This window comes from Perissodus microlepis, chromosome 4 (assembly GCF_051167445.1).
Source record: "Perissodus microlepis isolate ML-2025 ecotype Zambia chromosome 4, ASM5116744v1, whole genome shotgun sequence".
In the NCBI taxonomy this organism is placed as follows: Eukaryota; Metazoa; Chordata; class Actinopteri; order Cichliformes; family Cichlidae; genus Perissodus; species Perissodus microlepis.
The window spans coordinates 28290703-28318332 of NC_140464.1; the positions used below are offsets into that span (position 1 = coordinate 28290703).

The 27630-nt window shown below is 40.8% G+C and overlaps 2 protein-coding genes across 3 annotated transcripts; both read left to right on the forward strand.

Moving 5' to 3' along the window:
* The first annotated feature begins 1252 nt into the window (after nucleotides 1-1252).
* Nucleotides 1253-12993, forward strand: slc16a3a (solute carrier family 16 member 3a). The gene is made up of 6 exons (XM_084926890.1): nucleotides 1253-1362; nucleotides 5385-5648; nucleotides 6396-6539; nucleotides 8287-8906; nucleotides 8991-9171; nucleotides 11543-12993. The coding sequence occupies exons 2-6, from the start codon at nucleotides 5426-5428 to the stop codon at nucleotides 11956-11958; spliced, it is 1584 nt and encodes a 527-aa protein (XP_084783016.1). The 5' UTR covers nucleotides 1253-1362; nucleotides 5385-5425; the 3' UTR covers nucleotides 11959-12993.
* Nucleotides 12994-14288: 1295 nt separating this feature from the next.
* dus1l (dihydrouridine synthase 1-like (S. cerevisiae)) lies at nucleotides 14289-25400 on the forward strand. 2 transcript variants are annotated; one of them, XM_084926891.1, is made up of 14 exons: nucleotides 14289-14555; nucleotides 15462-15707; nucleotides 16034-16142; nucleotides 16299-16349; nucleotides 16494-16606; nucleotides 17147-17229; nucleotides 17397-17500; nucleotides 17597-17744; nucleotides 18390-18486; nucleotides 20432-20520; nucleotides 20633-20799; nucleotides 22482-22519; nucleotides 22775-22850; nucleotides 23261-25400. In XM_084926891.1, the coding sequence occupies exons 2-14, from the start codon at nucleotides 15471-15473 to the stop codon at nucleotides 23416-23418; spliced, it is 1470 nt and encodes a 489-aa protein (XP_084783017.1). In that variant the 5' UTR covers nucleotides 14289-14555; nucleotides 15462-15470; the 3' UTR covers nucleotides 23419-25400. The 2 variants fall into 2 exon arrangements, with proteins under 2 accessions (XP_084783017.1, XP_084783018.1); XM_084926892.1 differs by having other exon boundaries at nucleotides 14508-14555; nucleotides 15466-15707.
* The last annotated feature ends 2230 nt before the right edge of the window (nucleotides 25401-27630 follow it).

The following is a 27630-nucleotide window of genomic DNA, read 5'->3' on the forward strand; positions in this document are numbered from 1 at the left end:
TTGTACATTTACAGTTTTGAGGGACATATCTGAAATTTCTGTGACTACAAATATGTGTAAAAAAATTTAAATTATTTTCTTTCTTTTTTTTTTTAGTTTATTGCACTTTTTTGCACGTTATGTAGTAACTAAGGACTTAATATATATATATTATTAAACTTTAGGATATATCGTTTGTATTGATGTATAGCAACTTAAAATGCTCCAAAAATGGCACTACAGCATGTAAAGATATAAAGATAAGCTCTGGCGAACTTGGCTCTATGGTGGGCTTTAAAGGATTAACCCTCTATTAAGTAATGCACTATGAATCTGAAAACAAAGCTTTTTTAATAAAAACAATGTGTCCCTAACCCAGAGACACATGGCCTGAGGGGTTATGTTTACAGGTTGTTTTTCTTCTATCTTATTTTCATGAACATAATATCTCTGAAACACTTTCTTCAATTTTCTTTTTTAGACTTTCACTCTTTTTGACTTATAACAAGCGGGGATTTTCACCAAATTTCACATTAGGTTGGCACTTTTGGATTGACTGGACACTTAGCTTTAGTACCTAACTAAAGCTAATCTGGAGCGATTGAACTCTTCTGTTGCGTGTAAAGATGTTTGGAACTTGTAGCCTCTTTGGAGCATATTACCTGCTGTCATGGCAACAACTTTGCATTCTGTCCAAATTGGCTGTTTTGCCAACCATACCTAACAAACATACCCGTGAAGGCCCACTGTGGGCAGGTATGGGTGAACTATGGGATTGTGTGGGCAGGGCAAACCCACATTTATTCTATGCGGTCCCCACTGTGTGTCACACAGAGTCCACAGCAGTATTTGATTTCAAATACCTTTTTATTGAAGTCCTCCAAGGTCTTCAGTACAAATTAAATGAATCTGTATGCTTGGATTTCTACTACAACGTCACTGCTGTTGCAAACAACACCCAGGAAATCGTTTTATAGGCTTTTCAAAACCCAGCCTTTATTTTGTGCAACTGAATAATTAAAGGCAGATTTTAGACTTGATTTAATTGTTATTATCAGAAGTACTACATCCAGCTGCATCCTTATATTGAGACTTCCTATCTGAAATCCATAATACTCCCATGGCATGCACTCGTAAGGAAAACAGTAATCACCAGTTCCGGTATCACCTAGACTATCCAATAAAAACAAAGGACTAAAAAAGCAAAGCTCATCATTGGATGCTGCTGAGTGACGTCAGTGGGGTGTAGGCTTTAGGACCCAGCAGCAAGGGGGCTTCCTTGTATATGCCGTTGTGATGATCTGCAGGCAGACGTGCGGGGAGGAACGCGCATCTCCGGTGCTGAAGCAGAAGGCTGGAGGAAGGGCAGGACAGCATCACCCGGTAAGACACTCAACAGTTGTTCTGTGTGTGTGCATTGATTTAGCTCCTGATATCACTGATGGAACCATTAACTCTCCCTGTTATATACAGTATACGTATTATATAGAAATTCAACTTCATTCAGAGACGATTGGAGCAGAAAAGTCTCTGCCACAGTGACACATATTCATGGGACTCATGATAGGTCAATTTTCATGCATGTTTCCTCACGCGACTCTGACTGCGTGTCGTGATAGTGTTTTGTCATAGGTGTGCGTCAGTATTCAGGGATAATAGCTTATAGGCTTTTCACGATGCAACCCCCCCCTGTTGGGATGTGAGTGGCGTTGGTATACACACAGCAAGGATTTGTTGCTTTAGTCTTGAAACTTTTATCTTAAAATGTTAAAATCAAAATTATATTGGAATCGAAATATTGTTAATGTCAAATTGTCGAATTCATACCTAAATTAATTTATTAAAAAAAAAAGACACATACAAAACAAAAAGACTAAAAATAAATCAATAAGCCAATGACATCATCAAAGCTATAAAAGCCCTTTTTAAGTTATTTTGTATACATTTTCTCAACCTTAGTGTTTCAAATATTTTGTATACATTTCCTGACTTTAGACTTCTGGTTTACATTATTTTATTTTAAAAATGTGAGAAATGTAAAATGGTTTGAATTTTTTTTTTTTTTAATTTTCTTCTAAAAGGCACAAAGATGAATGATCATCCACTGGACAAAGGCATATTTCTAACATAAAATAAAGTATAATCACTTTACTTTCTTTTTCGGTCTTTACACAAACTGTATATAAAAGATAAAAGATAAACATAAGGCTTAAAAGGCTCCTTTCTCATGGACAGCAAAGGGATACTTTGTGCTTTCAAAAAGAAAGTAATTCATGGTCTCAGTCACTAGTTTTAAGTATTACTGAAAACAACATCTTCTCTTTAAAATGTGGTTAAAAAAATACTGTTACTAATACTAATAGTACTAAAACAGTAATCTTAAGGTAAGTCTGACAATTCAAAATCAAAAACAGCACCACTGAAAGTTAAGAGCTGCTAAAATAACAATGAAGAAAATCCAATAAAATTCTCAGTGTGGCTTTTTTCCTGGGTGTTGCAATAAACATCCACACAGAAGAGGGTTTATAAGATTTAGCTGAGTTAGAAGTTAGCAGGAAGTTAGCTACCTAGTTTAAATCTAAATATAATATTCCACCTGCTAACTCACTAAAAAACAGACAAAAAATACAGCTCTGCTGTTAGTTTGCACAGGAACAGACGGAAAACCATACAGCAGCAATGTGGGGGGGGGGGTTCATGTGCTAAAATAATGTGCTAATATAACCACATTAGCAGAGGGAGGCTGTAGAATAAATTATTCTCAGTCTGCTGGAAAGAGTAAAGAGTGATTCAAATGTTGGGTACCTGGGACACCATGAGACCATGGGGTGCAGTGTACACAGTGAGCTGTTAAAAACTGAGCTTATAGATGTGCCGTGCATGAGTAATACTTATAAAAAGCTTGAAAGGTTTAAAACAAACACAGATTCTTTTTGAAGTGTATTTCTATTAACTAAAGAAGACATAAACAAGTTAAGACACTTTGAACCAGGCACAGGGTTGATACACCATCACCTAAAATCAGATTACAGTGGCTATGTCTGTCTTTTATATACAGTCTCTGGATTTTTGTGAACTCTTGAGAGAAATATGTAACTCGTTAGCAGAAAAATGCTTCAAAATGCTGGATGTTGTGTTCATAGTGAAGCAAGTGTTTTTAGAGCGTTTTGCTGAAAACAGCTGTCTGAAAATAAAGTGATGGTTTGAGTGAAGCTGGAATCAGCAGTTATTAACCTCAGTAAAAAAATACTCTCTGTTGAGCAGAACACAGGAAAGGGGACAATTGTGGGTTAATCAGTGTGAGTACACATCGTAAATTGATCCACTGTTACCATGGAAATATTGATTAGTGCAGTTTTAAAGTCCCAGCACAAAACAGTCATTCCTTCATGATATTATACCATAACTGTACTTTGTTCTTCCTATAAATAACAATAAACTATAGAGGGCCAACCTATAAAGTTACAGAATATACAATATTACATATATTTTAAATTTTTACCTTTCTTGGCTACAGAAAAGGAAAACAGCATTTTTTAAAAGCTAAAAATGGAAAAATGTTACTGAAGTAGTTTTAAAAAATACACTTAAAATATTGTAGTAAAAGAAAAATTCAGATTTTATGTATTCAATAATTTATTTAGGTTTGGGGCAGTTACCATTAAGGCCTTAAAACTACATTCCCTAATTTTGTGAATGCATGCAGCAGAAAACTTAAAATGCAACATTTTAGCGTTTTGGCTCATCCGTCTGCGACAACAGAGTGCACTTGAGTTATTTGTGGATAAGCAGTGCAGCATAAATCAAGTCGATTTTAGCAGAGATGTAACTTCATCTGTTTTTCAAGGACACTCTGGACATTTTGGAAAGCAGATATCATCGTCCAAACAATAGTCCTAAGATATGTTCCTTATTGTGACTGTGTAATAATGTAGGATATTGCCCTGGGGACTGAGCATTGCACAGGCTCTGGTGGCCTGCGGGGTTTTTAAAATTTGTTAGGTTGGTCACGTCACAATCCTGACAGCACGAGGCTTGAAATGCTCGTGTTTCGTAGAGACAAAGGATTGCTGATTGTTTAACAAGAGCCCAGCCTGCATTTCAATCCTTCTCTTTCTTCAGGGGATCGTAAATTAACTGATGGAGCCACTGGCTGTTTCCTCACTGTCCCACCAGCAGCTGAGCATCTAAGCAGCTAAGCCCACCCCTCCTCCACGCCAAAATAAAAACTGATATATAATTTGGATTTACATACAATACATGAAACTATCGGCGTGTAAGTGGTGGTGCTGATGTATGGTTGTGAGGTAAAAGCCAATGATCGCTCCAGAGGACCAGTGAGCCTGTAAATCTCTGAGCTAGTCCATTACAAAGCATTATAGGATGACATGTAACTCTCTGCTGTCTTATAAATAACAACTGGTTGAAGCAAATGAGGCTGAACAAGCATTAACAGCTGTATTAAAATAAGATAAGACTCTTTATATTTGAACAAGTTTTAACACTTACCAGTGGTTTATTTACCTAGTTAGTTAATAGTAAATACAGTGATGAGTTATTTTGATTTCTTTAATCTCTACTTTAGCAATTTTACTTGGAAAGAAATGATAATATTTTCAGGATTAAACTGTTTTCTTGGTCGTTTACTTTACACACAGAAAATCTATTTGCTGGTCAGTTCTTAAATAATCCACAAAGTTTTTGGAGACATAAAAAATGAATTACATGAGTCATCGATTGTTATGACGTCTGTCTAAAGTCTGTGACCACTATCTTATCTTTCCACTCGTGTAAGAGGGAGAGGGGAAAACATAAAACATGGGATCCATCGCATTGAGGTGAGGTGTCAGACTCGGTCAACCAACAACAAAACTCCTCGGTGTCTTTGGTTTGGGATAATAGTTGGAACCAAACTAACGACGTTTCCACACACACACTGCAGTGGCAATGGGACATTTTCTGTTTGTTATCATCTTGGAACATCTGATTAAATTATGATATATCTGTCACCTCGATGTATTTAAACTACTGAGGCCACATTTTTTAGAATGTGTGGCTAACAAGATGTGCAATACATTAAAAAAATGAATATAAAGTGTGCACTCTGTTTCATTTGACAGTTTTGATTCTTTGTGGGTGTTCACGGATCCTGTCTACTAAAAATCTTTCTTCTCTGCCAATCAGCATAACTTGAGTCTACAGCTGTTGATGCACATGATGTATTACAGTGAAGACTTCTGAACTGAGAGCTAGCCATGCTTAGAGTACCATGCATCTCTCTGATTCCTCATAATTACAGAGAACAGATGTTGTTGCAGTTATTAGAACATAGGCACTTCATGCAGGACTGAATTAGACACAGACTAAATCCCCGTCTTGCTGTTGCTTTTATTTATTTTTTCCAGCTTCTCCATTTGCCTTCTTTAAGATACAGCCCTAAAGAACTATGGGAGGTGTTGCATTGGATGTGGGTAATTCCAGGGTGAAGGCTCCAGACGGAGGCTGGGGCTGGGCAGTGCTGGCTGGCTGTTTTGTCATCACAGGCTTCTCCTATGCTTTCCCAAAAGCGATCAGCGTATTTTTCAAAGAGCTGATCAGGGAGTTTGGTGTTGGATACAGCGACACTGCATGGATCTCCTCCATACTGCTGGCCATGCTCTATGGCACAGGTAGGCTGTTACACGTTGTATTCAGTATTCACATTTTTTTTTTACTCTTTGTACTTGGAAGCATTATGTACCTATGCAGTTCTTTAATTTAAAAAAAATACTGCAATAGAAGCTTTTTGAAACTCCCTTTTGCCCCATTACATCCTAAACATTTGACTTTATTTGTTAGAAATATGTTATTTTCAAGATAAGGATCGAGCACTGAACACTGGAGACAGGCACAGAACAAAACTCCACAGTCTGCAGCCCTGGATCAAACATAACAGGAATCCCGGAAGCGTGAGCAGGACAGAAAGAGGGAAACACACACCATGCTCAGATGTCATGTTTTCAGCTAGTAGCTCTTTGCGAATCGACTTATTGGTGCAAAAATATTATTTTTTTTGCTGTCAAACTGTGTAATCCATGGCATCACCCTAAGATTCAGATTAAGAAATTGGAACAAATTGTGTGTTAATTAAAAAGTGTCTCTTTGCAAATTTGTCTGACGTGCAGACACAAACACTGGTTCGTTTCTTGAGCTTTGTGTAAAGAAATAAGGGTTAGCTCGAGGATTTGATGATCTCATTTTGAAAATAATGTATCTGCATATTCTCAGAGGGATATTTTATATCATATTAACAATGATATAAAAAATGAAATTTTGGAAAATGCTTGTGTTTGTACCTTAATGCTCGCCGCTTTTCTTTTCATGTGCTGCACACTGCGCCTGATGCATGCAGTCATACTATGTTACACTTTGTCCAGGTCCCCTGTGCAGCGTGCTGGTGAACCGCTTCGGCTGTCGTCCAGTGATGATGGTGGGGGGCCTCTTTGCCTCTCTGGGAATGATTCTGGCCTCCTTTGCCACAAGTATCATCCACATCTACCTCACTGCTGGAGTCATTACAGGTCACGAACACTTGTACATTGTCAAATAAAATCACACAATGCTTTACGCCCAATAAATTAAGAATAGATTACAATACAATTATTAGAAGAATGCATTAATGTTTTTCCTATATTTCAATACATCATAATCAAATTATCCCTGCTTGTTCTGCATTTGTTTTTCCTTCCTGCGCCCTCCCCTATTGGGCTTTTTATAAGCTTCTTAGGTTTATAAACACCAAAACGTGCTTTGTAAGGTACACCGGCTTACAACTACTTGGTTAAGTTTGGGAAATATTGTGGTCTGGGCTCAAATTAGGACCCTAATTAGGACCCTACACCACCGGGCAGAACATGTTCCCTCTAAGCCTGAAGGAAAAAAGAAGGAACACACACATGTAAAGGAAGCACTCAAAACGTGCGGTTATCCTAAATGGGCGTTCTTAAAGTCAGCAAAGAGGCACAGAAAAGAAGACCAGACACCAGCGAGGGAGGATAAGAAGGACAGACGCAACAACATTGTCATCCCCTATGTAGCCGGTGTATCAGAAAAACTTAGGAGAGTTTTCTCCAAGCATGACATCCCAGCATTTCAGACCCAGCAACACGCTCAGACAAAAACTGGTTCACCCGAAAGACAAAACGCCAAAACACAGACTTAACAATGTGGTGTATGCTGTACAGTGCAGTGAGGAATGCCCAGACCTCTACATCGGAGAGACCAAACAGCCACTTCACAAGCGCATGGCACAACACAGAAGAGCCACCTCCACAGGACAAGACTCAGCAGTCCATCTGCATCTTAAGGATAAAGGACACTCTTTCGAGGATGCCAATGCTCACATTTTGGACAGAGAGGACAGATGGTTTGAAAGAGGAGTGAAAGAAGCCATCTATGTCCACTGTGAGCGACCATCTTTGAACAGAGGCGGGGGTTTACGACACCAACTCTCTGCCATCTATAATCCAGTTTTGAGATCCCTTCCCAGACGCCTTAACGCCCACTCACATCCTGGGCCATCTGACCTCAGGAATTCGCATGATAAGGTGGGGCCAGGTTTCACAATGAACACACCCGAAACTCTGGCTGATTGGGACCCACACCCAGTTTCACACCTTGGCTCAGGCGATTAGAGGATCATCAGGGGGTCCTTTTGTCCCTCTGTGGGGGGATACTCCCACTAGGTTTATATCTGGGACTCTCCACCATTTGACCTTAGAACTGAAGAAGCTTCTCGGATGAGAGGTGAAACGTCTTCAAGTAACTTAAAGAAGTCCAGACGCTTTTCTTTGCAAGCTCCTTTGACTCAAATAAGCCCCTTCACCAATGGACACCTTGTGTTTAACTGAGACAAGCCTGCAGCTTTGATAATGAGAACACCCCGGTGTGCCGCCTGGGTTAAGGTTACAGTGAAAGTATACTCCACCACAAGTGCTTATCGGATCATTGAGCAGCATTTGAAACCGTAATGTAGGTTAGTGGTACAAAGGTTACAAGGTAACAACACCACAAATACTTTACAGGAGATGCTGTCAGAAAGTTTGCATCATTATACCCATTAAGAGATATTAAATCATATGGCTGATGTCATGTAAACAAGCTCTGCATGAGCATATCTCAAACATTAGAGTAAGGTTAGAAACATCTTGAAATGCTTGTCTCCATATCATGTAGAAATGTAGGGAAAAAGAAAACTATGTTAATGAAAGTAGGTAAGTTCAAGTTAAAAAGGCTGAAGAGTGTAACCCTTTCTTTTATTTGCTGCAGGTCTTGGATTAGCCCTGAACTTCCAACCTTCTCTGATTATGTTGAACCGCTACTTCAGCGAGAAGCGTCCTCTGGCCAATGGCCTTTCAGCAGCAGGAAGCCCCGTGGCCCTTTGCTGCCTCTCGCCACTGGGACAGGTCCTTCAGTATCAGTATGGATGGAGGGGAGGATTTCTTATCCTTGGTGGTATCCTGCTGAACTGCTGTGTGTGCGGGGCCCTCATGAAGCCTCTGGTGGCCCCAAAGAATCTCAAGGCCAAGAGCTTAGAAGAGGACAATGACAAGGAGGAAGAGGGGAAAGAGGAGAAGAAGAAGCCAAAAGCCAAACTTCTGGACTTCTCCGTGTTTAAAGATGGTGGCTTTGTCATCTATACTGTGGCGGCATCCATCATGGTGCTGGGACTGTTCGTGCCTCCTGTGTTTGTTGTTAGTTACGCTAAGGAGCTGGGAAATGAAGACACCAAATCTGCTTTACTGCTTACTATCCTGGGATTCATTGATATTTTTGCACGGCCAACGTGCGGTATAATCGCTGGACTCAAATGGGTCCGGCCTCGCTGCGTCTACCTCTTCAGCTTTGCTATGCTCTTCAATGGAGTCACTGACCTAATTGGCTCACAGGTGAGTGATCACATACTTCCTTGAACTGGAAAATGAAGTCCAAACATTGAAGGTTTCTGTTCACTATTTTATGTTTGTTCCCAGGCCAAAGACTATGCCTCTCTGGTGGTATTCTGTGTCTTTTTTGGCATCTCCTATGGGATGGTGGGTGCCCTACAGTTTGAAGTTCTCATGGCAATTGTCGGTACTGAGAAGTTCTCCAGTGCCATTGGCCTTGTGCTTCTCATGGAGGCCATTGCTGTGCTGGTGGGGCCACCGGGTGCAGGTCAGTGTCACCATCCTGGGCCATTTGACCCAGCGCCTCTGTGTGTGTGTTTCCGTTACTTCCTGTTTTACTTTGGTAGTCTCCCGTCTGTGCCATGTTTTGCTTTGCTTCTCTTACTTTGACGGTACCCTGTCTCATGTGTTATGTTTAGCTTTGCGTCCTCTGTCTCGTTGTGTGTAATTTGGCCCAGCTGCGTTCCTCATGAGCTTCCTGTTCCCTCGTCATTCCCTGTGTATTTAAGCCTTTTGTTTTCTTCTGTCCAGTCTCCCTCATTCATGGCTGTGTGTTTCCCAGTTTGCCTCTTTGTTTACTAGTTCATACATGTCCCGGTATAGTTTTGCATCATTTCCCTTGTATCAGCAATAAAGCTGCTTTTGAGTTTACATTTGGCCTCCGTGAAGTCTGCGTTTAAAAGGAAGACTTGTTTTATTTGGTAGTAGCTGTTGATTGTGAGCCAAACAGGAAGATATGAGGTTGTATCCAAGACCAACGGTTCATAGTTGGGACTTCAGTGATTATTTAATTGGCTCATGTCTTATACACAGTTCAGTAGCTGTAGAACCACTGTTAACAAAAATAACTTGAAGTAACTGTTCTCCGTACCACTTTATCACTATCTCAAATCATGTGAAAGATTTAAGATTTTCACCCACTCTTCTTTACAGCATTACTTCAGGTCATGGAGGTTTGCTGGCATTCAATTAAGCACAGCTCTCTTACCACAGCATTTAAATCAGGTTGAGATCCATTGCAACACTTTTTTTCATATATTCTGTTGCAGCTTGGCTGCCGTGCTTGGGGTCAACATCCCGCTGCAACAAAACAAACACAAATCCTCACTCCTCCACCGCCGTGCATGAGATGTAGCGCTGTGCCTAATGGCCATCTCCACTTTGGTTTTATCTGTCCAGAGGACATTGTTCATACTTGTTCATCTTTTTCTAACTGGACAGTTATGAACATGCTAATTGTAGCCAGTAAAGACCAGGCTGGTAAACTGCCAAAATGATTTTTAAAGAGGTGTTCACATTGCTGATGATCAATTAGTCAAAACCATTTGATAAACAGCACCTGGCTCATGCCCACATAGCAAAATTGGTATGGCTCGGATCGGGCCCACACAATGTGCTTACACATGGCCCACATACCGCAAAGAATGATGGCCCTTTGGTGGCTCAGATCAGGTTTGCCAGAGGTAATCCACACATGGGCCAGCACAAGGCCAGTTGCAGACACACTGGTGGTCCTGTGCTGGCCCATGTGTGAATTACCTCTGGCAAACCTGATCTGAGCCACCAAAGGGCTGTCATTCTTTGCGGTATGTGGGCCATGTGTAAGTTGTGTGCAGCCACGGGCCAGTTGTAGACACACTGCTGGCCCAGAACTGTTTCAGCTCTGGCCTGATGTCAGCCTAATGTGTACCTTAATCAAGCCATGTAATAACAACATGTGCCAGAAGTGCTCTATACAACATGCCACATTCACCCAATCGCACACTTTCTCTAAACTGAGTGCTTCCTAACTACATTCATTCACATAAACACTCTTGACATGCAGACTGGAGGAGACAGGGAACCACTAAACTCCCGATCAGTCGGTGACCTGCTCCACCTCCTGAGCTACAGCCATCCACTGGCAAAGATGAGTAAACCGTCACTAGGTTTTGGATAAAGTGTACACTCACAAACCTGTCAAATCTGCATTTGAAACGTTGGCTACCATAGCAGTGTAGTATTGCAACATGGAATTTGAGTCTTCTAACTAAAATAGGACAATAGGAACATAAACAGTGCCATCACTGCCAGACCTGGCCTACATCTGGTTGACATACACCCTGCCATGACACCAATCAGTCAGAAGTGCCAGCTGATGCCGGACCCAGGGAAGACCTGTTTTCTATGGGTCTTGGCCACATACACCAAACCACAATCGAGCTAGATATGGCATGCCATCGTATAAACAGTGGCGTCATTGCCAGACCTAGTGCACATCTGGTTGACATACACTCTGCCATGACACCGGTCAGTCAGAAGTGCCAGCTTGACACCAGATCCGGGCCAGACCTGCTTGCTATGTGGGTACTTACCCTTTTAATTGCTTTGGACTGGTAAACATGCACTTAGTTTTTTTTTTATTGGACTGCATGTATACTTCATAAAAACTGTTCATATGTTAGGGTTAGTTACTTTCTGTCTACAGTTTTATTGTACAGGATGATTTAAGCACATTTTATGAGTTATGAGTGCAGAAATTCAGATAATTATAAAGAATCCATAAACGTGTCGCTATATGTTTATTTAAACCAGCATCGTCACAAATGAAGCAAAATCATTTATATAATTGCATCTTTCATTGTGTTCTTCCGTTTCAGGCCGACTGCTTGATGCCACCAAGAAATACATGTACGTCTTCCTGCTGGCAGGAAGCGAGGTGGTCCTCTCCGCTGTGGTTCTAGCTACCTGCAACTTCTTCTTTATCAAAAGGAAGCCCCAGGAGCCATCTCACAAACTTGAGTGCATCACAGTCACAGATGACACCAAGACAGAAGTATGCAGCAGGCCTTCGGAGGTAAATGATGAAGAGGAGAAAGGAGAGAGAGAGGAGCAAGAGAAGGAAACAAAGAGGGAGGCATCGAAGGAGTTGAAGGAGGAGGAGGAAAAAGACAAAGAAAAAGTAGACGAGGTCAGGCCAAAGAGCGTAACAGTGGACTCACAGGAAGTGGAAAAGTTCTTGAAAGAGCCCCAACTAAATGGTGGCATGACCCCCAATCCTGAAACATGCCTGTGAAAATGGGTAGAAGACGCCGGACGGGATTATTTTCCACACAGCTCAGTGACGTGAATGGGACCACACCGTACTGGATAGTTATTCCCCATGATGTAGTGTTTAACCCAGGTGTTCGTGTCTGATATGGCTGATTAGAGTCACTGCCGTATCAAATACTAATAGTTCTGTGAGCAATATTTTATCTCTAGATGTTTTTAGTGTGGTTAGCTGTCACAACACTGCCTTGTCTATACAGTTCATGTTAAAAGCCACCAGCAAATAAAGTTGAGGGATAATTTGAAAGAATATTCTGTGTTTTTACTTGAAAAAAAAAAAACACATGAGAAATTCAGTAAATGTTGTGTAAACGGTTGTTTCAGCTTGTTTTAAAGGGTCAGGAAAGCTTTATGTAATGATGGTTGTGTAATGACCAGAAGCTCTTCTCCACCCGATGTCCAAAGCTGAAAATGATCTTCCCACCTGATCTGTGCCGTCACCATTGAGATTGATAAAACTATGTTTTTTAGGACGAACTTTCTAAAGGTTGTTCCCAGTCAAGTGGTAGCTGTGTGTGGATTAGAAGCAGGCTCCAAATATTATTTGTAGCTTCACTGTGATGTTAGGATTAGTTAAAAGTGTGATGTTTTAAAGAAGGAAGCAGTTGGTTCAGTCTGAAGTGCTTTTGGTTGAAGGTACCAGTCTCTCTTACCCTCCTTCACTATCATGCATCAGATGTTTTCAATGCACTGTGGTACATGTGTTTGACTGTGGGTATCTGTTGTTGGGCTTAATGTGCTGATTGTGTTGTTCATCCCCCAAAAGCACCAAGTTACGCTACAAAGCAAATTATATACAGATAGGATAAAGACGCAGTATGTTTGTATGGACCAAAGGACAGGCTGACTATATGTGTGTCCCTTTAGGATGAAACAGGTGTGGTTAAAGCATCGATTTACTGATGACTATAAAGCTTTTTCCTCATGTTGCCTACATGCTTTGTACTGCCTGTACTGTTTGTGTTTCAGTGAAACAGAACATTAAAGGGATTGTTTTGGCTTTGTGTCACTCATTTTAATTTTCACAGAAATAAGTGCAGAGATGCAAAATTAGTGAATGTTTGAAATATGGCAGAAAACATGAAAGGAACTCCTGGGATGGAACTGTGCAGACTTTTACCATTACTATTACTATTGTGTTATTTTGTATAACTTTTGCAGGCACCTACCAGGAAGTTGTTTTACAAGAAAAAAGAAACATATTTTCTGTTATAAATATTATATCTCTCATATTTGGATAAAGACCAAACACGTAGCTAAAAGAGAGTGACTATTGTAACTACTGCTCTATGTCTAAATCGGTAACTGAAAAAAAGCTGCAGGGTGCTTCCTGAAATACATTTTCTCAGCTGTGTTTGCAATACTTGGATTCATAACCATCGGTTCTCTCAGACCATTAATTTAAGTAAAATCTAAGAATCAATAAATAAAATCTAAGTTGAAATCAAACGGGATTGTTACAATTCAGTAAGGAGACAGCAGGAAATATAACACAACAGCTGGGTGAACATTGAGATCTGTCAGTATCCATGGTGACGGGTGATTTCTCATGCAAAGATGAGTGAGTGGGACTTTGTGTGCCACTTAGCTTAGTAAAGGGCCATAATGGTTACATTTGGATCATTTAAAAGGTTGACTGGTTAGTAGGACGGCCTACCACAACAGCAACCTGCCTGCAATAAATGCTGGACGTCTTGTTTCTTTTAAATTGTGTTATATGTTGTGTTTTAAACAAACAGAGCTTGTCGCTGATTGTTATGCTTTGTCTTCATTTTGTTGTTTAAAGCTAAAACATGAGTCAGTGTTATTTGAATGTAGAGTATTTGCATTTCTGTGTGAAGCTGCAGTTAAACAGGTGGTGAGGAGATATGTGACTATGTGAGCTTATATACTCTCAAGCCCATGTTGTTTTTGTTTTTATTCCATTAACTGTGTTACCATGTTGACTGTTAATCCGAAAATGGAATGATGTTCTGTCCATCCATCCATTGCATATCCTTTTCAGGGTCGCGGGGGGTGCTGGAGCCTATCCCAGGTGTCATAGGGCGAGAGGCGGGGTACACCCTGGACAGGTCGCCAGTCTGTTGCAGGGCTAACACACAGGGACAGACAACCATTCACACTCACATTCACTCCCGCATTCACACCTGTCGGCAATTTAGATTTTTCAATTAACCTATCCCCACAAAGTGCATGTCTTTGGCCTGTGGGAGGAAGCCGGGAGAGAACATGTAAACTGCACACAGAAAGTAATATAATATAATTGCAAAAATAATTGTTTGCATAACAAGCAGTTATGCACTTTTTCTTAAGTGAGATTTAAAATGCCGAACACTTAAAATAATCACATATGTACGGTCATTGTACGTGTACTGTAGATTTATTGTTTCGTCTGGTGCTTCCATGCACTACAGCACATGGGGTCAGTAAAACACTGACGTAGACTGATGCCAACTGCGTTTAAGCAGACGAAAAAGAACCAGCGGGGAAACTAAAAAAGGTTTCCGACCGGCGATATTTCGCTGTTACACATAGTTGGAAAGTGCTACGCCAGGACTACAGGTGAAAAAAAACCTAATTCCTAGATTTTTAAATAGGTGCAGTCAACACATGAGCAAGGTGATGCGTAAATCTCTTAGAGCTGTATCATTATGTTGGGATATTTTCTCTGTTAAGCTGCTCGTGGCTGTGTTTCTTACTACGGTGGGACATCATGCGGTACATGTCTGTTCCCTGCGGTTAGCTTTGCTAGCTACATGTTGACAGAGTTCAGGCACAGTTGAAGAGTCAGTGATACATGCTAGTAACACTGGAGCCACAATTTGTCCAATCGTCATGGAAAAATAAAGAGTACACTTTCGTTAATTAATTTGAATAATAAGTGGACGATTTAAACCAAATGTAAATAAAAAGAAAACGGACAGTTCACTACTATAATTATACTGCAGCCCAAATAACACAGTCAGGAATGAAGCCCTGAAAGTAAAATCCCCAGACAGCGTTGAAGGGTCAGAGGCTAAATACTGGACATTTGGTTGGGGTTGATTCTCCCCATGGAGAATCAAAAAATGTATCTGTTACACCTTTACCTGATGGGATACCTCTGCTTATTCTTCCTGCTTCTACGTTATTGTTTTATTATTTATTTTAGCTATATTGACAGTGTTTGGGGTAGTTGGCTAGTTTTCAAAAACCCATGCCTTGATGAGTTTTTGTGTTGAAACTTTTTACCTGTGCAGCTCAGGAGGTCATCTACTAATAACAAGGTTGATGGTTCGATCCCTGACTGCTCCAGTCTTTACGCCAAACATCCTTGGACAAGATGCTAGCCCCCAGTTGTTTGAATGAACGTGTGCGAATGTTAGCTAGAAAGCACTTGCATAGAAAGAGCATTGGATGCTCAGGTAGAGTAGAAAAGCTATATAAGAACCAGTCCATTTACCTCTTATCCTTCCTTTTCTCTCAAAGTCAGCTGTGATGGCCAAACTTCAGAGCTTTGAGTTTTGGAGGAAAACTCTGAAAGAAGCACGCTATGTGGTGGCTCCCATGGTGGACCAGAGTGAGCTGGCTTGGCGTTTGCTTAGCCGCAGACACGGTGCTCAGCTTTGCTACACCCCCATGCTGCATGCTCAGGTGTTTGTCCGTGACGCCAACTACAGGAGGGAAAACCTCTACAATGAAGTTTGTGAGGAGGACAGGCCTCTTATTGCACAGGTGAGAATCAACACTGAGTTGAGTTCTTTGTTTGTTTGTTTTTAAATAGTAATATCAGTAATTTAAAAATGCTTTTAATAGTTTTGTATTTTCTATTTATTTATTTTCTTTTTAAACTTCAAGACGTTTGTGGTGCAGTAAAAAAAATTCAAAGTGCAGGCTTTTGTTATTTGTCCATTTTTAATTTAAATTTTCAGTTTTGCCCATTTCAAAACCTCCTTATCAGAGGCAAAGAAAGAAAGAAACAAATGTAACCATTACATCACCTTAATCGCTTCATCTGCTGTTGCCTAATCTAAATCAGTGTTCCATCCTCTGTGTGTCAGTTTTGTGCCAATGATCCAGCGGTGTTCCTTCAGGCAGCTTTGCTGGCTCAGGATTATTGTGACGCCATTGATCTCAACCTGGGCTGTCCACAGATGATCGCTAAGAGAGGTAAACCCTTCATTCATATATGAACCCATGAATTTCTTACGTTACCATTTCTTAAAGATTGCATCAGAAAGAATAGTGTTGCCAAACTTGCAGACGAGTGAAAGGGGAACTTGACACTGATGTTTTTCTTTTGTCTTTTCTTTTTTTTTTTTTAAGGACACTATGGAGTTTTTCTACAAGATGAATGGGACCTGTTGGAAAAAATGGGTAAGTCTGTGTTTGTGTGACTGAAGACTGTTGTTGGACATAATGTTTTCACGAATATTCATGATACAAAAACATTTTTTCCACATCTTCTGTTTGTTTAATCAGTTTAATCTCAGGCACCTAAACTTTCCCCTTATTTGTCAGTCAGCTTAGCCAACGAAAAGCTCAAAGTGCCAATCACGTGCAAGATCCGTGTGTTCAAGGAGGTTGAAAAGACAGTCTGCTATGCCCAGATGCTCGAGAAAGCTGGATGTCAGGTATGACCTCTGCATTAATTTGAATGAGTTTGCCAGCTCTCCGGCTTGTCACTTCCCAGTCTGTAGCAGAAACAGAATTGTCCTTTTACTTTAGCTGTTGTTGTAAGGGGGGGAAAAAGATTTTTCTAAGTTGAGCTTCGTACGGTGTATAGAAAGACACAGATGAACGGACTGAAGCTGGGCTATTGTAAAAGTCACCATAAGCAAACTTTGCCAGTATGTGTTTTTAAGGATGTGTTCCATTTTTATGTAAAGTCCTTTTACAAATAAGAGCTTTTAAGGAAAACTACATGCACAGAAAACAGTGTGTTACATTAGAAAATAATTTTTTAAACTGGAGCAGTGATGAGGAGTAAATTCAGCAAATCTGATGTTTGGTGTGGCTCGGCCATCTTTGTTTTACGCTTCACTGAACAAGCGTAACGCACAGCTGCATAGTTTATTTTCATTTCTGACTGTTGATTTGTGTGTTTGCTTTAAATGGTGTTTCCAGAAGCATTTGAATAAATCTGTGTTGATCGGTCTTGACGTGTCTCCCAGCTGCTGACAGTGCACGGCAGAACCAAAGACCAGAAAGGCGCCATGACAGGTATCGCTAGCTGGGAGCACATAAAGGCTGTACGGTGAGCTGCTCGTCTTCTGTATCTGATGTGGGACGTATTCCTGTTTCCAGTGTTTCCTAACTAATAATTAAATGCAGTAGCTTTGATATTAAAGCAAAATCAGATGAACCATGAAGCTGATGAGCCAAATAACATTAATGTATATTGACTTCTGTGATTTGTTACAGGCAGGAGGTAAATATTCCAGTATTTGCTAACGGCAACATCCAGCACCTCAGTGATGTGGAGCGCTGCATTCAGGAAACAGGTGTGCAGGGAGTGATGAGTGCAGGTCAGGAGCAGGAGTTTGTTTTATTTATTACTTTTCTTCCCTGATGTGATGATGACAACCATAGCAACCACAATTTCTGTGTTGTATTGTTCTTAGAGGGGAACCTCCATAACCCAGCGTTGTTTGAAGGCCGCAGCCCCCCGGTGTGGGAAATGGCTGAGGAGTATCTAGAGGTGGTGAAGCGGTATCCTCCATGTACTCTGTCCTATGTTCGAGCCCACCTCTTCAAGCTGTGGCATCACACGTATGTCTCTCTTTGCCTCCTGCACTTGGAGATTCTGTGTTTCCCAGAAATGCTACTGGTCCAAGAGTCAAATATGGCTCCTTTGATTTATGAGCTCAAAAATACTTGCTGATGAGTTTATTGCCTCAGTCATTAGTTTAAATTACTGAATAGAACATGATTTTAATTTTACACAGTGTGGAGTAATAAAAAACGATAAAGCCTGGTGTAGGAGCTCCGCCCCTCGTCTATTATGTGTGTTTTAAAACATCAGCACTTCAGAAGCCAATAAGTGACATCACAGTGTCCATCTTTTCCTATACAAGCTGTGGTGGATCAAACTTTCTCTGTGATGAACTACAACACATTTCAGGTGCCAGCATAGATGAACATCTGTCCTCTGTGCTTATTTTAACATCGGGCATGACACCAGGAAGGTCTCAGTAGTTCCTAATAGACTAAATGATAGCGCGTCATGTCTACCCAGTTACTGAGTTTAAACATAACTGCACCAGATCATATTTCATGTTCGCTGTTCATTGAGTGGTACTTTGTGTGATCTAGTACAGGGTAGGAAACATACACAATGTTTCTTCCTGCTATAGCTCAGCAGTGCTGCTTTAAAACGTGACCTTTGCTGCATGCTGCATGCATGTGTCTGTCCAGGCTGCAGATCCACCAGGATCTGAGGGAGGAGTTGGCCAAGGTGAAGACTCTGGAGGGTTTGGCTGACGTTAGCAAACAGCTGAGGCTTCGCTGTCAGGTACAAACACGAAACATCCTTTTAAATATGCACAACTGAGGAGGTAGCTAAGAGCTCAGCATTACCATAGCGACAGAGGTGAAACAAGAAGCAGACGGACATTATTAAAGTAATCATTGCATGTTTTTATATAGTTCTGTGCTGTGTAGTGGGTAGACTGCAGTCATGTCTGTACTACAGACATTTCAGCAACACAGTTCCCAAAGAATCCGTGGAATGATGTGATAATGAGGTGCATTGTTCAGTAGCAAGTAGACTTTGTGTTGCATTAGAAACTCACCATGACCCATTTCCTCTATAGTTTTCACATGTGGTCAAGATGTCATCACAGCCTTAACACCTACAAGGTGCAAGAGTTAGATTTTTATAGGCAGACACTAATATTGCAGTCAAATGCTGATATTAACCTGATGTTGTCTGTTGATTCATTTTGGCCAATAAGCTTTAAGGAAAGCAGCACTGACACCATGTATAACTGCTTAGAGCAGGGGTGTCCAACTCCAGGCCTGAGGGCCGGTGTCCTGCAGGTTTACATGTGTCCTTGATCTAACACAGCTGATTTAAATGGCTAAATGACCTGTAGTGGCTATATGAATTTCTTAACGTTCTCTCTTTCTCTTATAATTAAAATAACCACACTACGGATGGACAAGCGACTGTTTTTATGCGTTGTCGTTAGCAACAACGACAGTAAACCCAGCGTGTGGCTCCATCATCCACTTTTTTATTTTCCACATAAACCTTTCACAATAAAGCTTAAGATCCTGTTGAGATTTTTCAAAATAAACTGAAATGATGACAAACAGAAGGACCAGTAAAAAAAAAAAATCAAGGACCTTATTCCTAAACGAGGGGCTACCTCTGTAGCATGGACATGGTTTGGTTATGAAAAGTCTGACACGGACCAGAAAACTGTACAATGTAAATTTTGCTGCAAACTGGTTTCCACCATGGACTCAAACATGACAAACCTCTTCTACCACCTACGCAAGAGTCACGTAAAAGAGTATGGAGAGAGTTTACGGATGAGAAGCAAAAAAGAGCCGTCAGGTGCTCAAAATAACCCTTAAACTCAAACATTAGAGCAGAATTTTCCCCGCAGCACGCCGTGTAATAAATACTCAGAAAGAAAATGGCGGACCTTACAACTTATGTCTAAAAATGTATCGTTTCATGCATCGGTCAAAACGGTCGAGTCCAGGTACACGACGCCCAGCTGGAAACACTTCACGCAAGTTGAGCTGCCCGAGATTCACAGAATTTACAAAAAATGAAAAATATTTGTGGTTTATATCATTGTCGGGACGATGAATGTCTTATATCGGGATATGAGATTTTGGTCATGTCACACGGTCCTACTTGGTAAAGAACTAATTATTTGGTTCAGGTGTGTTGACCCAGGGTGAGATCTAAAACCTGCAGGACACCGGCCCTTGAGGCCTGGAGTTCCCCACCCCTGGTTTAGAGCTTCAGCTTGTTCAGGGTCACATGACCTTTGATTTGTATGTCATAGTGTAGAAAGTGTTTACTGTTCTTTCCACAAGTTGGGAAGTTTTGTAATTCTAAAAAAAGAAGAAGGAAAAAAAAGCCCAGTTGGGCACACACACCCTTTGTACCTCTTTGTTCTGCCCCATCAGCTCGCTGTTACTGTTTATATAATGTATTAACTTAATTAATTGTGCATTTTTGCATAAAACACCACATCAGGGTACTGGATGTTTGTGTCAAGTGTCAGAAGATTCATTAGCATAGGCTTTTTACATTTTTGCTATATTTCAGTTTGAAATGCAGCAAATGGGTTTGTGTGATGTTATGGCACCCTCCCAAAAGGTTGATTCTGTTCATCTGGACGTACCTTTTGGGATTTATTTACCTGGATGATTGAGCATGCATCAAGACATTGCGGCACTGAAAGATTCCTGACTGTGGCTTTCTGTCTATTCAGGAGGAGATAGCCAAAGGAAAAGATTCAGAAGATAAAGAAAGCGGACTTCCTTTCCCCCACTGGATCTGCCAGCCATATGTCAGACCAGTGTAAGTCACAACACATCTCTACTTACTTCAGTAAAAAGAAAGTAATGCACATCTTTTGATCCATGGACACACTTCTCAAAAGATTTCTCACTGATGGATGATCACGTTACAGGCCAAAAGAGACGGTTACCAACGGTAACAGCCAGGCATCAGTGTTGAAAAAGACAGTTTGTCAGAAGAGGGCACTGGAGGACTGTGAGTCAGCTGACACACTCTCTAAAAACAAGCAGAAGAAGAGATCCCGCAACCCCAAAAAGAACTTCTGCCCCGAACAGAAACGTAAGTTTGTGCTGTCGACTTAACCTGCTGGTCAAAAGTCTTAGAACACCCCAATTTTTCCAGTTTTTCTAATTGAAAATTATGCATTTTAATGTCTCATTGCACTCTGAAATGAAAGCATTGTACAAATACGGAATTGGAGTAAAAAAAAGTATCTACTTTTGACAGATATAACAGCTGAACACACCCGTGGGAGTCTTTCTACAATAGAAATCAAATATTCTTCAGAAAGTCCTTCCCAATCTGTTGCAGAAGGTCCCATAAATGTGGCACTCGTAGGTTGCTTTGCTTTCACTCTTCTGTCCAGTTCATCCCAAACCAGCTCGATGGAGACTCGATGGTCATTATCTTGCTGTAGGATGAACCCCGACTATTTTCTAGGCACAAACCAGAGAGTATTGCATGGCACTGCAGAATGCTGTGGCAGCCGTTTTAGTTCATCACTCTGTACAAGTCGCCGACCCTGGATCCAGTAAAAAAAGCCCCAGACCATCACTCTTCCTCCTCCATCTTTGACAGTTGATGCCACACACTGAGGAACCATCCTTTCGCCTACTTGATGGCGTACAAAGATCCTACATGTTGAAGATTTCAAATTCAAGACTTCCAGTCTTCCACTGGTGGGGTTTCATGGCCCAGGCAAGCCTCTTTGTCTTATTCTGACATCTTAGCAGTGGCTTTCTTGCTGCAACTCGTCCTGTCATACCTGCAGCTCGAAGTCTTCTCTTCACAGTTGAAACTGAGACTTGCTTTCTATACCACTATTAAGCTGTGCTTGAAGCTGTTGTTCTGTGAGCCGCTGATCACACAAGCTGTTAACTGTCAGAAACTTGTCCTCTGATTCAGTTGTGGCTTTTGGTCTGACAGACCTCTTCCTGTCACAGTTTCTGAGGCCTTTTGATGTTGAAGGAAACTGCTCACTGACACCTTGACCTTCTTTCCAATTTCTCTGTAGGAATAACATTTTTAAGTTTTTGATGGTCCGTCTCGCTTCCATTGTTAATTCCCCTATTCGCGCCATTCAATACCTTTCAGGTGATGCTCACAAGTGTATGTGACCACACTGCTTTTATGCAGACAGAGGGGGTTGTAAGTGTAAATGACCACGGCAGACCATGCTTTGTTGCATCTTTATTCAACCACTTTTCCCACACACGGTTGCTGTACACTTACAATAGGCTGCAGCTCTGCGGCTGCCAGCCACACACATCAACAGCAACCCCACGACAGGACCCTACACCACTCTGAAGATGGCGAGGTGTGATTGTGATGCCGCGCAGGTGCGTTCGCCTTCCCTGCTGTGGCGCCACCACCCACGCCCCGCCACAGTAAGTAATCCAGAAAAGTTGGAACACCTGTAGGAATTAGTAGCACCAGCTTGATCAACCTCCATTGCTGCAGAACAGCTTTAAATTGTTAACCCATATTGTGTTCTCTGAAAAAGGCCTTTTGTACATTATGTACATATTTTTCAGTTTTGTGTAACCTTACCTTTTTTTAACTTCTGGCAGTTCACCATTTACCTTTGTACCATTTCAAGCTTTTCATTGGACTTGAATTGCAATAAATAACTGGAAAAATTGGGGTGCTGTAAAACTTTTGACCGGTCGTGTAAATTGTCAAGTTCCTTATTGAAAATGTGAGTCACTGGTCACTAATGTGCATCTTATTTCTTCCTGCAGCCAAATACATCAAATGTGAACAATGTGGTAACCCAAAGGTAAGCAGAATTCAAACACTGACCTTCAAGTTTGGACAACAGATTAAAAGATGAGATATTAGATTCAATTGTCAATTGAATCTAATATCTGTCAATTGTCAATGTGCTCAAGCACATTTTCATAAAGTTTAGACATGACATTTAGTTAGAAATTCTTTGTTTTGTTCCATTCGCACCGCTTTTGAGATTAAGCGACGGTTTTGCTTTTATTTGATCGTTAGCCTGAATCCTGTGAGCTTTTACTTTCCTCTGCAGGGAAATAAGTGCGTCTTCAGCCTTTGTCGAGGCTGCTGTAAGAGGAAGGCTTACAAAGAAGTGGCAGACTGTCCAAGTAAGTGTACACGTGTATACACACACACACACACACACACACACACACACACACACACACACACACACACACACACACACACACACACACTCTCTCTCTCATGAGGTGCTGTGTGTTGATCCTGTGTAGTGGATATGATTTCTAAGCACACTGTCTGCTGATTTATTGACACAAAGACTCCCAGAGCTTATTACTGCCACATGTTAAGACATTAATGTGTTAGACTGCGTTACACAGTCCACAGCAATTATCCAGCCTGTCGTTTGTCAAGATGTTTTGTATCACTGTGAATCCACAGTCTGGAAATAAAAGCTACCAAGCTTTTGTTATTAACTTTGTTATTGGATGAAAGAAATGAAAAAGATAGACCCATCTGTGATATAAATGTGTTTATTTCCTGTGTTTAACAGGCCACGGGCTGAGGTTCAAGACCAAGGCAGAGAAACGGAAAGCAGAGGAGAAGGAGCAGGCGGAGAGATCCACAACAGAGGTGGAGAGAAGCGACCGCATTCCTCAGCCTCTGCAGGATTCAAGAAGGGAACTGGAGGAGCCTCGGCTGCTGCTATGAGCAGGACTGCAGCCATCTCTGCGCGCAAGCCACACACTCACTGGAGGGTGGAAGCAGTGCATGCAGTAGTCGGTGCATACTGTGTACACAGCTGCTAAGTAGTCTGTTTGGGACTGATGGTGAAGTGTCATCAATCAACAGACCAAAAAATAAAAGCTTATTTTTATGTAAAAGGGATTTCTAGGTGAATAAGCAGTCGGGGCGGGGGACTGGACTTCTGAAAATGCAGTGGTTCAAATATAATTTATTTATTTTTTACATTTTTTTTTAAGGACAGATATTCTAAAGACATTATTTTGCCCAAAGTTGTTGGTGAGTCTTCACAGGGAAAGATTTAGTAACTTGTTGGTAGCAGATGTGTTATACACACATGTAGATGCTGCATTGCTCAACTGCTGTTCACTGGAACACTGTGCCAACATATACATACATATATAGCTCAGGGAGAGCACGGTCTCCTTTTGCTTATTTCTCTGTGGAGGCAGAACACAGAGTTTCTAAGTACTTGAACTGTAAAAGGATCCTGAAGCAGTTTGGATTGTTCAAATGCTGCAACTGTACTTATGGTACAAGATGTTTAGTGTGCTTGATTTTGTATGTACAACTCAAGCACACATGTTAATGTCTGTCACGTTAATGCTTTGAAGCATTCTGATAAGTTAGCTAACCCATCATAGGGACTGATCAGTGTCATTTTCAGGCTCATATACATTACTTTGATTAAAACGTTCATCTTGTTGTTCAAACATGACAGAATCCATTTTAATTCAGTCAGAAGTAAAATATAAAACCAGTTCTCACAAGTGGAACTTTACTTATTTCTTAGTTTGACATATATTTAAAATAAGTGGCGTTTCATACAGGAGCTGGTCAGAAGCCTGAGCAAGCTCTTCTGACACGACTGGATGCAGCATCTACCTGTCTATATTTAAATTCTGTTTAATTAAAGTCATAAATGTGGTTACTTTCTTTATTTTGCATTATTAGCCCATAGTGCACAGTGCACTGTGTGCCTTTTGAATGAAATCACTGTCTGTCCAGAACTTAAGCATAAAGGACACAATTCAGCGCTCCCTCTGCTGCTGAGTAAAACATGCTCAGCCTGAAATTTAAAGGTGCTGCTTGTGTATACAGGGTAATAAGGTACAATGGACATCAAAGAGGATGTGTGTTTTGTGGTAGTTGGCCCCACACTGTCAAAGGTTGGGGGCAACTGTAAATTTGGCAACACAGATGAACAAATATATAGATTTTTATCTGTAATGGATGGAGCTATAATGAAATCACCCTCTGGTTTCTGGACTCTGGATTTTTGAAAATACATTTTAATTCTTCCCATTGTAATTTTTAAAAAGTCCTTTTGGGTGGAAGAGTTAAGTTGTGAACTAGCTCTGCTTAGTTTGGTTAGCAAGCGTCATCCGCATGCATATGGCTCTCACACAAACCTGCTAATAAGGGACAAAGTAAAGAAGTCATAAATTGCACTCGCCAGCCTATAGCACAAACTTCTTGGACTAATGCCATTTAAAAATGCTTCAAAAGGTGCAAAACTCACAAAAATGCTAAATCCAGGTAACTCGGATTAACAGGACTCCTGTTCAACATTGTGGTAAAGTCCCTAATGTTAAGTCTTACAGGTGTTCAGATTCATTTTTAAGAGAAAAAAATGTATTGAAACTACTACAAAGGTCCAAACCATTTTTACAGCAGACAGTAAATGCACTTTTAATATTGTAAAACATTTCAGCAAAGTTTTTGGTGACTGACAGCCTCAAGTGGCGAATCCAGGAACTGCAGTTTGGGTGGCATTGATGTCTTTGTCTCCTTGGTAACTAGCTTGTTTACTAACAGGACCACCTAAGCAAGCCCAAAAATGCTTTAACTAATTCCGATAAATTTTTATTACTTATGCCCTAAAATGGCTGGAAAGCATTTACTGTTATGAGCTATTTTAGATTCAATTAAAAAAAACAAACCCTGAATTCTGGTTGCAGGCTCCAGTAGCTTCCTGTTTACGTTGTTTTATTTTTCAAATTTTTTTATTTATGACAAATCGGTAAACCTGTGTCGATTTTATTTCCTGCTTTTCATATTGGTTTTTCTTATAGCCTTTGCAGTTGGTACAATGCAGAATTTTAAAGCAAGGTGTGTAATCTATGCTTACATGAATTGTGTTTATAAAAATAAACATTAATACTGGGGGTACAACAATACACAAAATTCACGGTTCGGTTCGATACTTTGGTGTCACAGTTCGATATTTTTTCGATACAAAAAAATGTTCATGCCTTTTTAATTTGTCATTTATTAAAATTAGAAATATATATTTTAACTCAAAAGTACAGTTTTTAAATTTAATGTTGCTGAAACAACAAAATAATAATAAAAAATTCTGTCTGATCGAGAAATCACTCATCTTTGGAAAAGAGAGTTTATTACAGAGAAATGGCTCTTTCCAAAATAAAAGCTATACTATACGCTTCTTCTGGGCTATATTCTCAGCAGCATATTAAACATATCAGGTCCCCATAAGGAGAATCATGTGCTAACGGCTGTCTAAATGACTCTGGTAAAGTTTGTAGCATGCGGGGTCTAAGGAGCTTGGAAAGAAAAGCGTCTGGACTTTGAGTTGCTTGAAGACGTTTCACCTCTCATCCGAGAAGCTTCTTCAGTTCTAAGGTCAAATGGTGGAGAGTCCCAGATTTAAACCCAGTGGGAGTTTCCCCCCAAAGAGTACCTCCTCTTTGACTCCCATCACCCTCTGGAACACAAACTTGGGGTAATCAGGACCCAACGCCACCGGGCAGAACATGTTCCCTCTAAGCCTGAAGGGAAAAAGAAGGAACACATGTAAAGGAAGCACTTAAAACATGCGGTTATCCTAACTGGGCGTTCATAAAGTCAGCAAAGATGCACAGAAAAGAAGATCAGACACCAGCGAGGGAGGATAAGAAAGACAGATGCAACAACATTGTCATCCCCTATGTAGCCGGTGTATCAGAGAAACTCAGGAGAGTTTTCTCCAAGCACAACATCCCGGTGCATTTCAGACCCAGCAACGCACTCGGACAAAAACTGTTTAACCCGAAAGACAAAACTCCTAAACACAAACTTAACAATGTGGTGTATGCTGTACAGTGCAGTGAGGAATGTCCAGACCTCTACATTGGAGAGACCAAACAGCCACTTCACAAGCGCATGGCACAACACAGAAGAGCCACCTCCACAGGACAAGACTCAGCAGTCCATCTGCATCTTAAGGATAAAGGACACTCTTTCGAGGATGCCAACGTTCACATTTTGGACAGAGAGGACAGATGGTTTGAAAGAGGAGTGAAAGAAGCCATTTATGTCCACTGTGAGCGACCATCTTTGAACAGAGGCGGTGGTTTACGACACCAACTGTCTGTCATCTATAATCCAGTTTTGAGATCCCTTCCCAGACGCCTTAATGCCCACTCACATCCTGGGCCATCTGACCTCAGGAAATCACATGATAGGGTGGGGCCAGGTTTCACAGTGAGCTCACCCGAAACCCTGGCTGATTGGGACCCACACCCGTTTTCACACGTTGGAAACTCCCACTGGGTTTAAATCTGGGACTCTCCACCATTTGACCTTAGAACTGAAGCTTCTCAGATGAGAGGTGAACCATCTTCAAGCAACCTAAAGAAGCCCAGACGCTTTTCTTTTCAAGCTCCTTAGACTACACACCTTTTGTGTTATAAATAACACAAAATTAATATTTAACACATCTGTTTTAGTTATTGTTCCATACTGAATACTGGTTTTTATTTTTTTTTACATGTTAATATGAGAATTAGTCAAAAGAATGACGTGCCTCTGACCGCATCAGTTTATTCTGTTCCTGTTGTTGGATATACAGTATAAATATTTTTGAGAGCAGAGTGCCATCTAGTGGTCAAATCAAGGCCAGTTCACATTAAGGTGCTACTGTGAAAATTGTGAACGAAATTTGGAAAGACTCTCTTTCAAATGTGTCAAAAATGAGACTTTCTATGATGTAATATTTAAGGGGTGTCAAACATGCAGACCATAGACTAGATCCCGCCCACCCAAGTCTGCTGGTTGGATTTGCAAAGTGTAAAAGATTGACATGTTTTTCAGTGCACTGTGTGGCTATCATGGGTTGGGTTTGAGTGTAAATTCTGAAAAGTTAAAAGGTATTTAATAAAACAAAATAAATAAAAG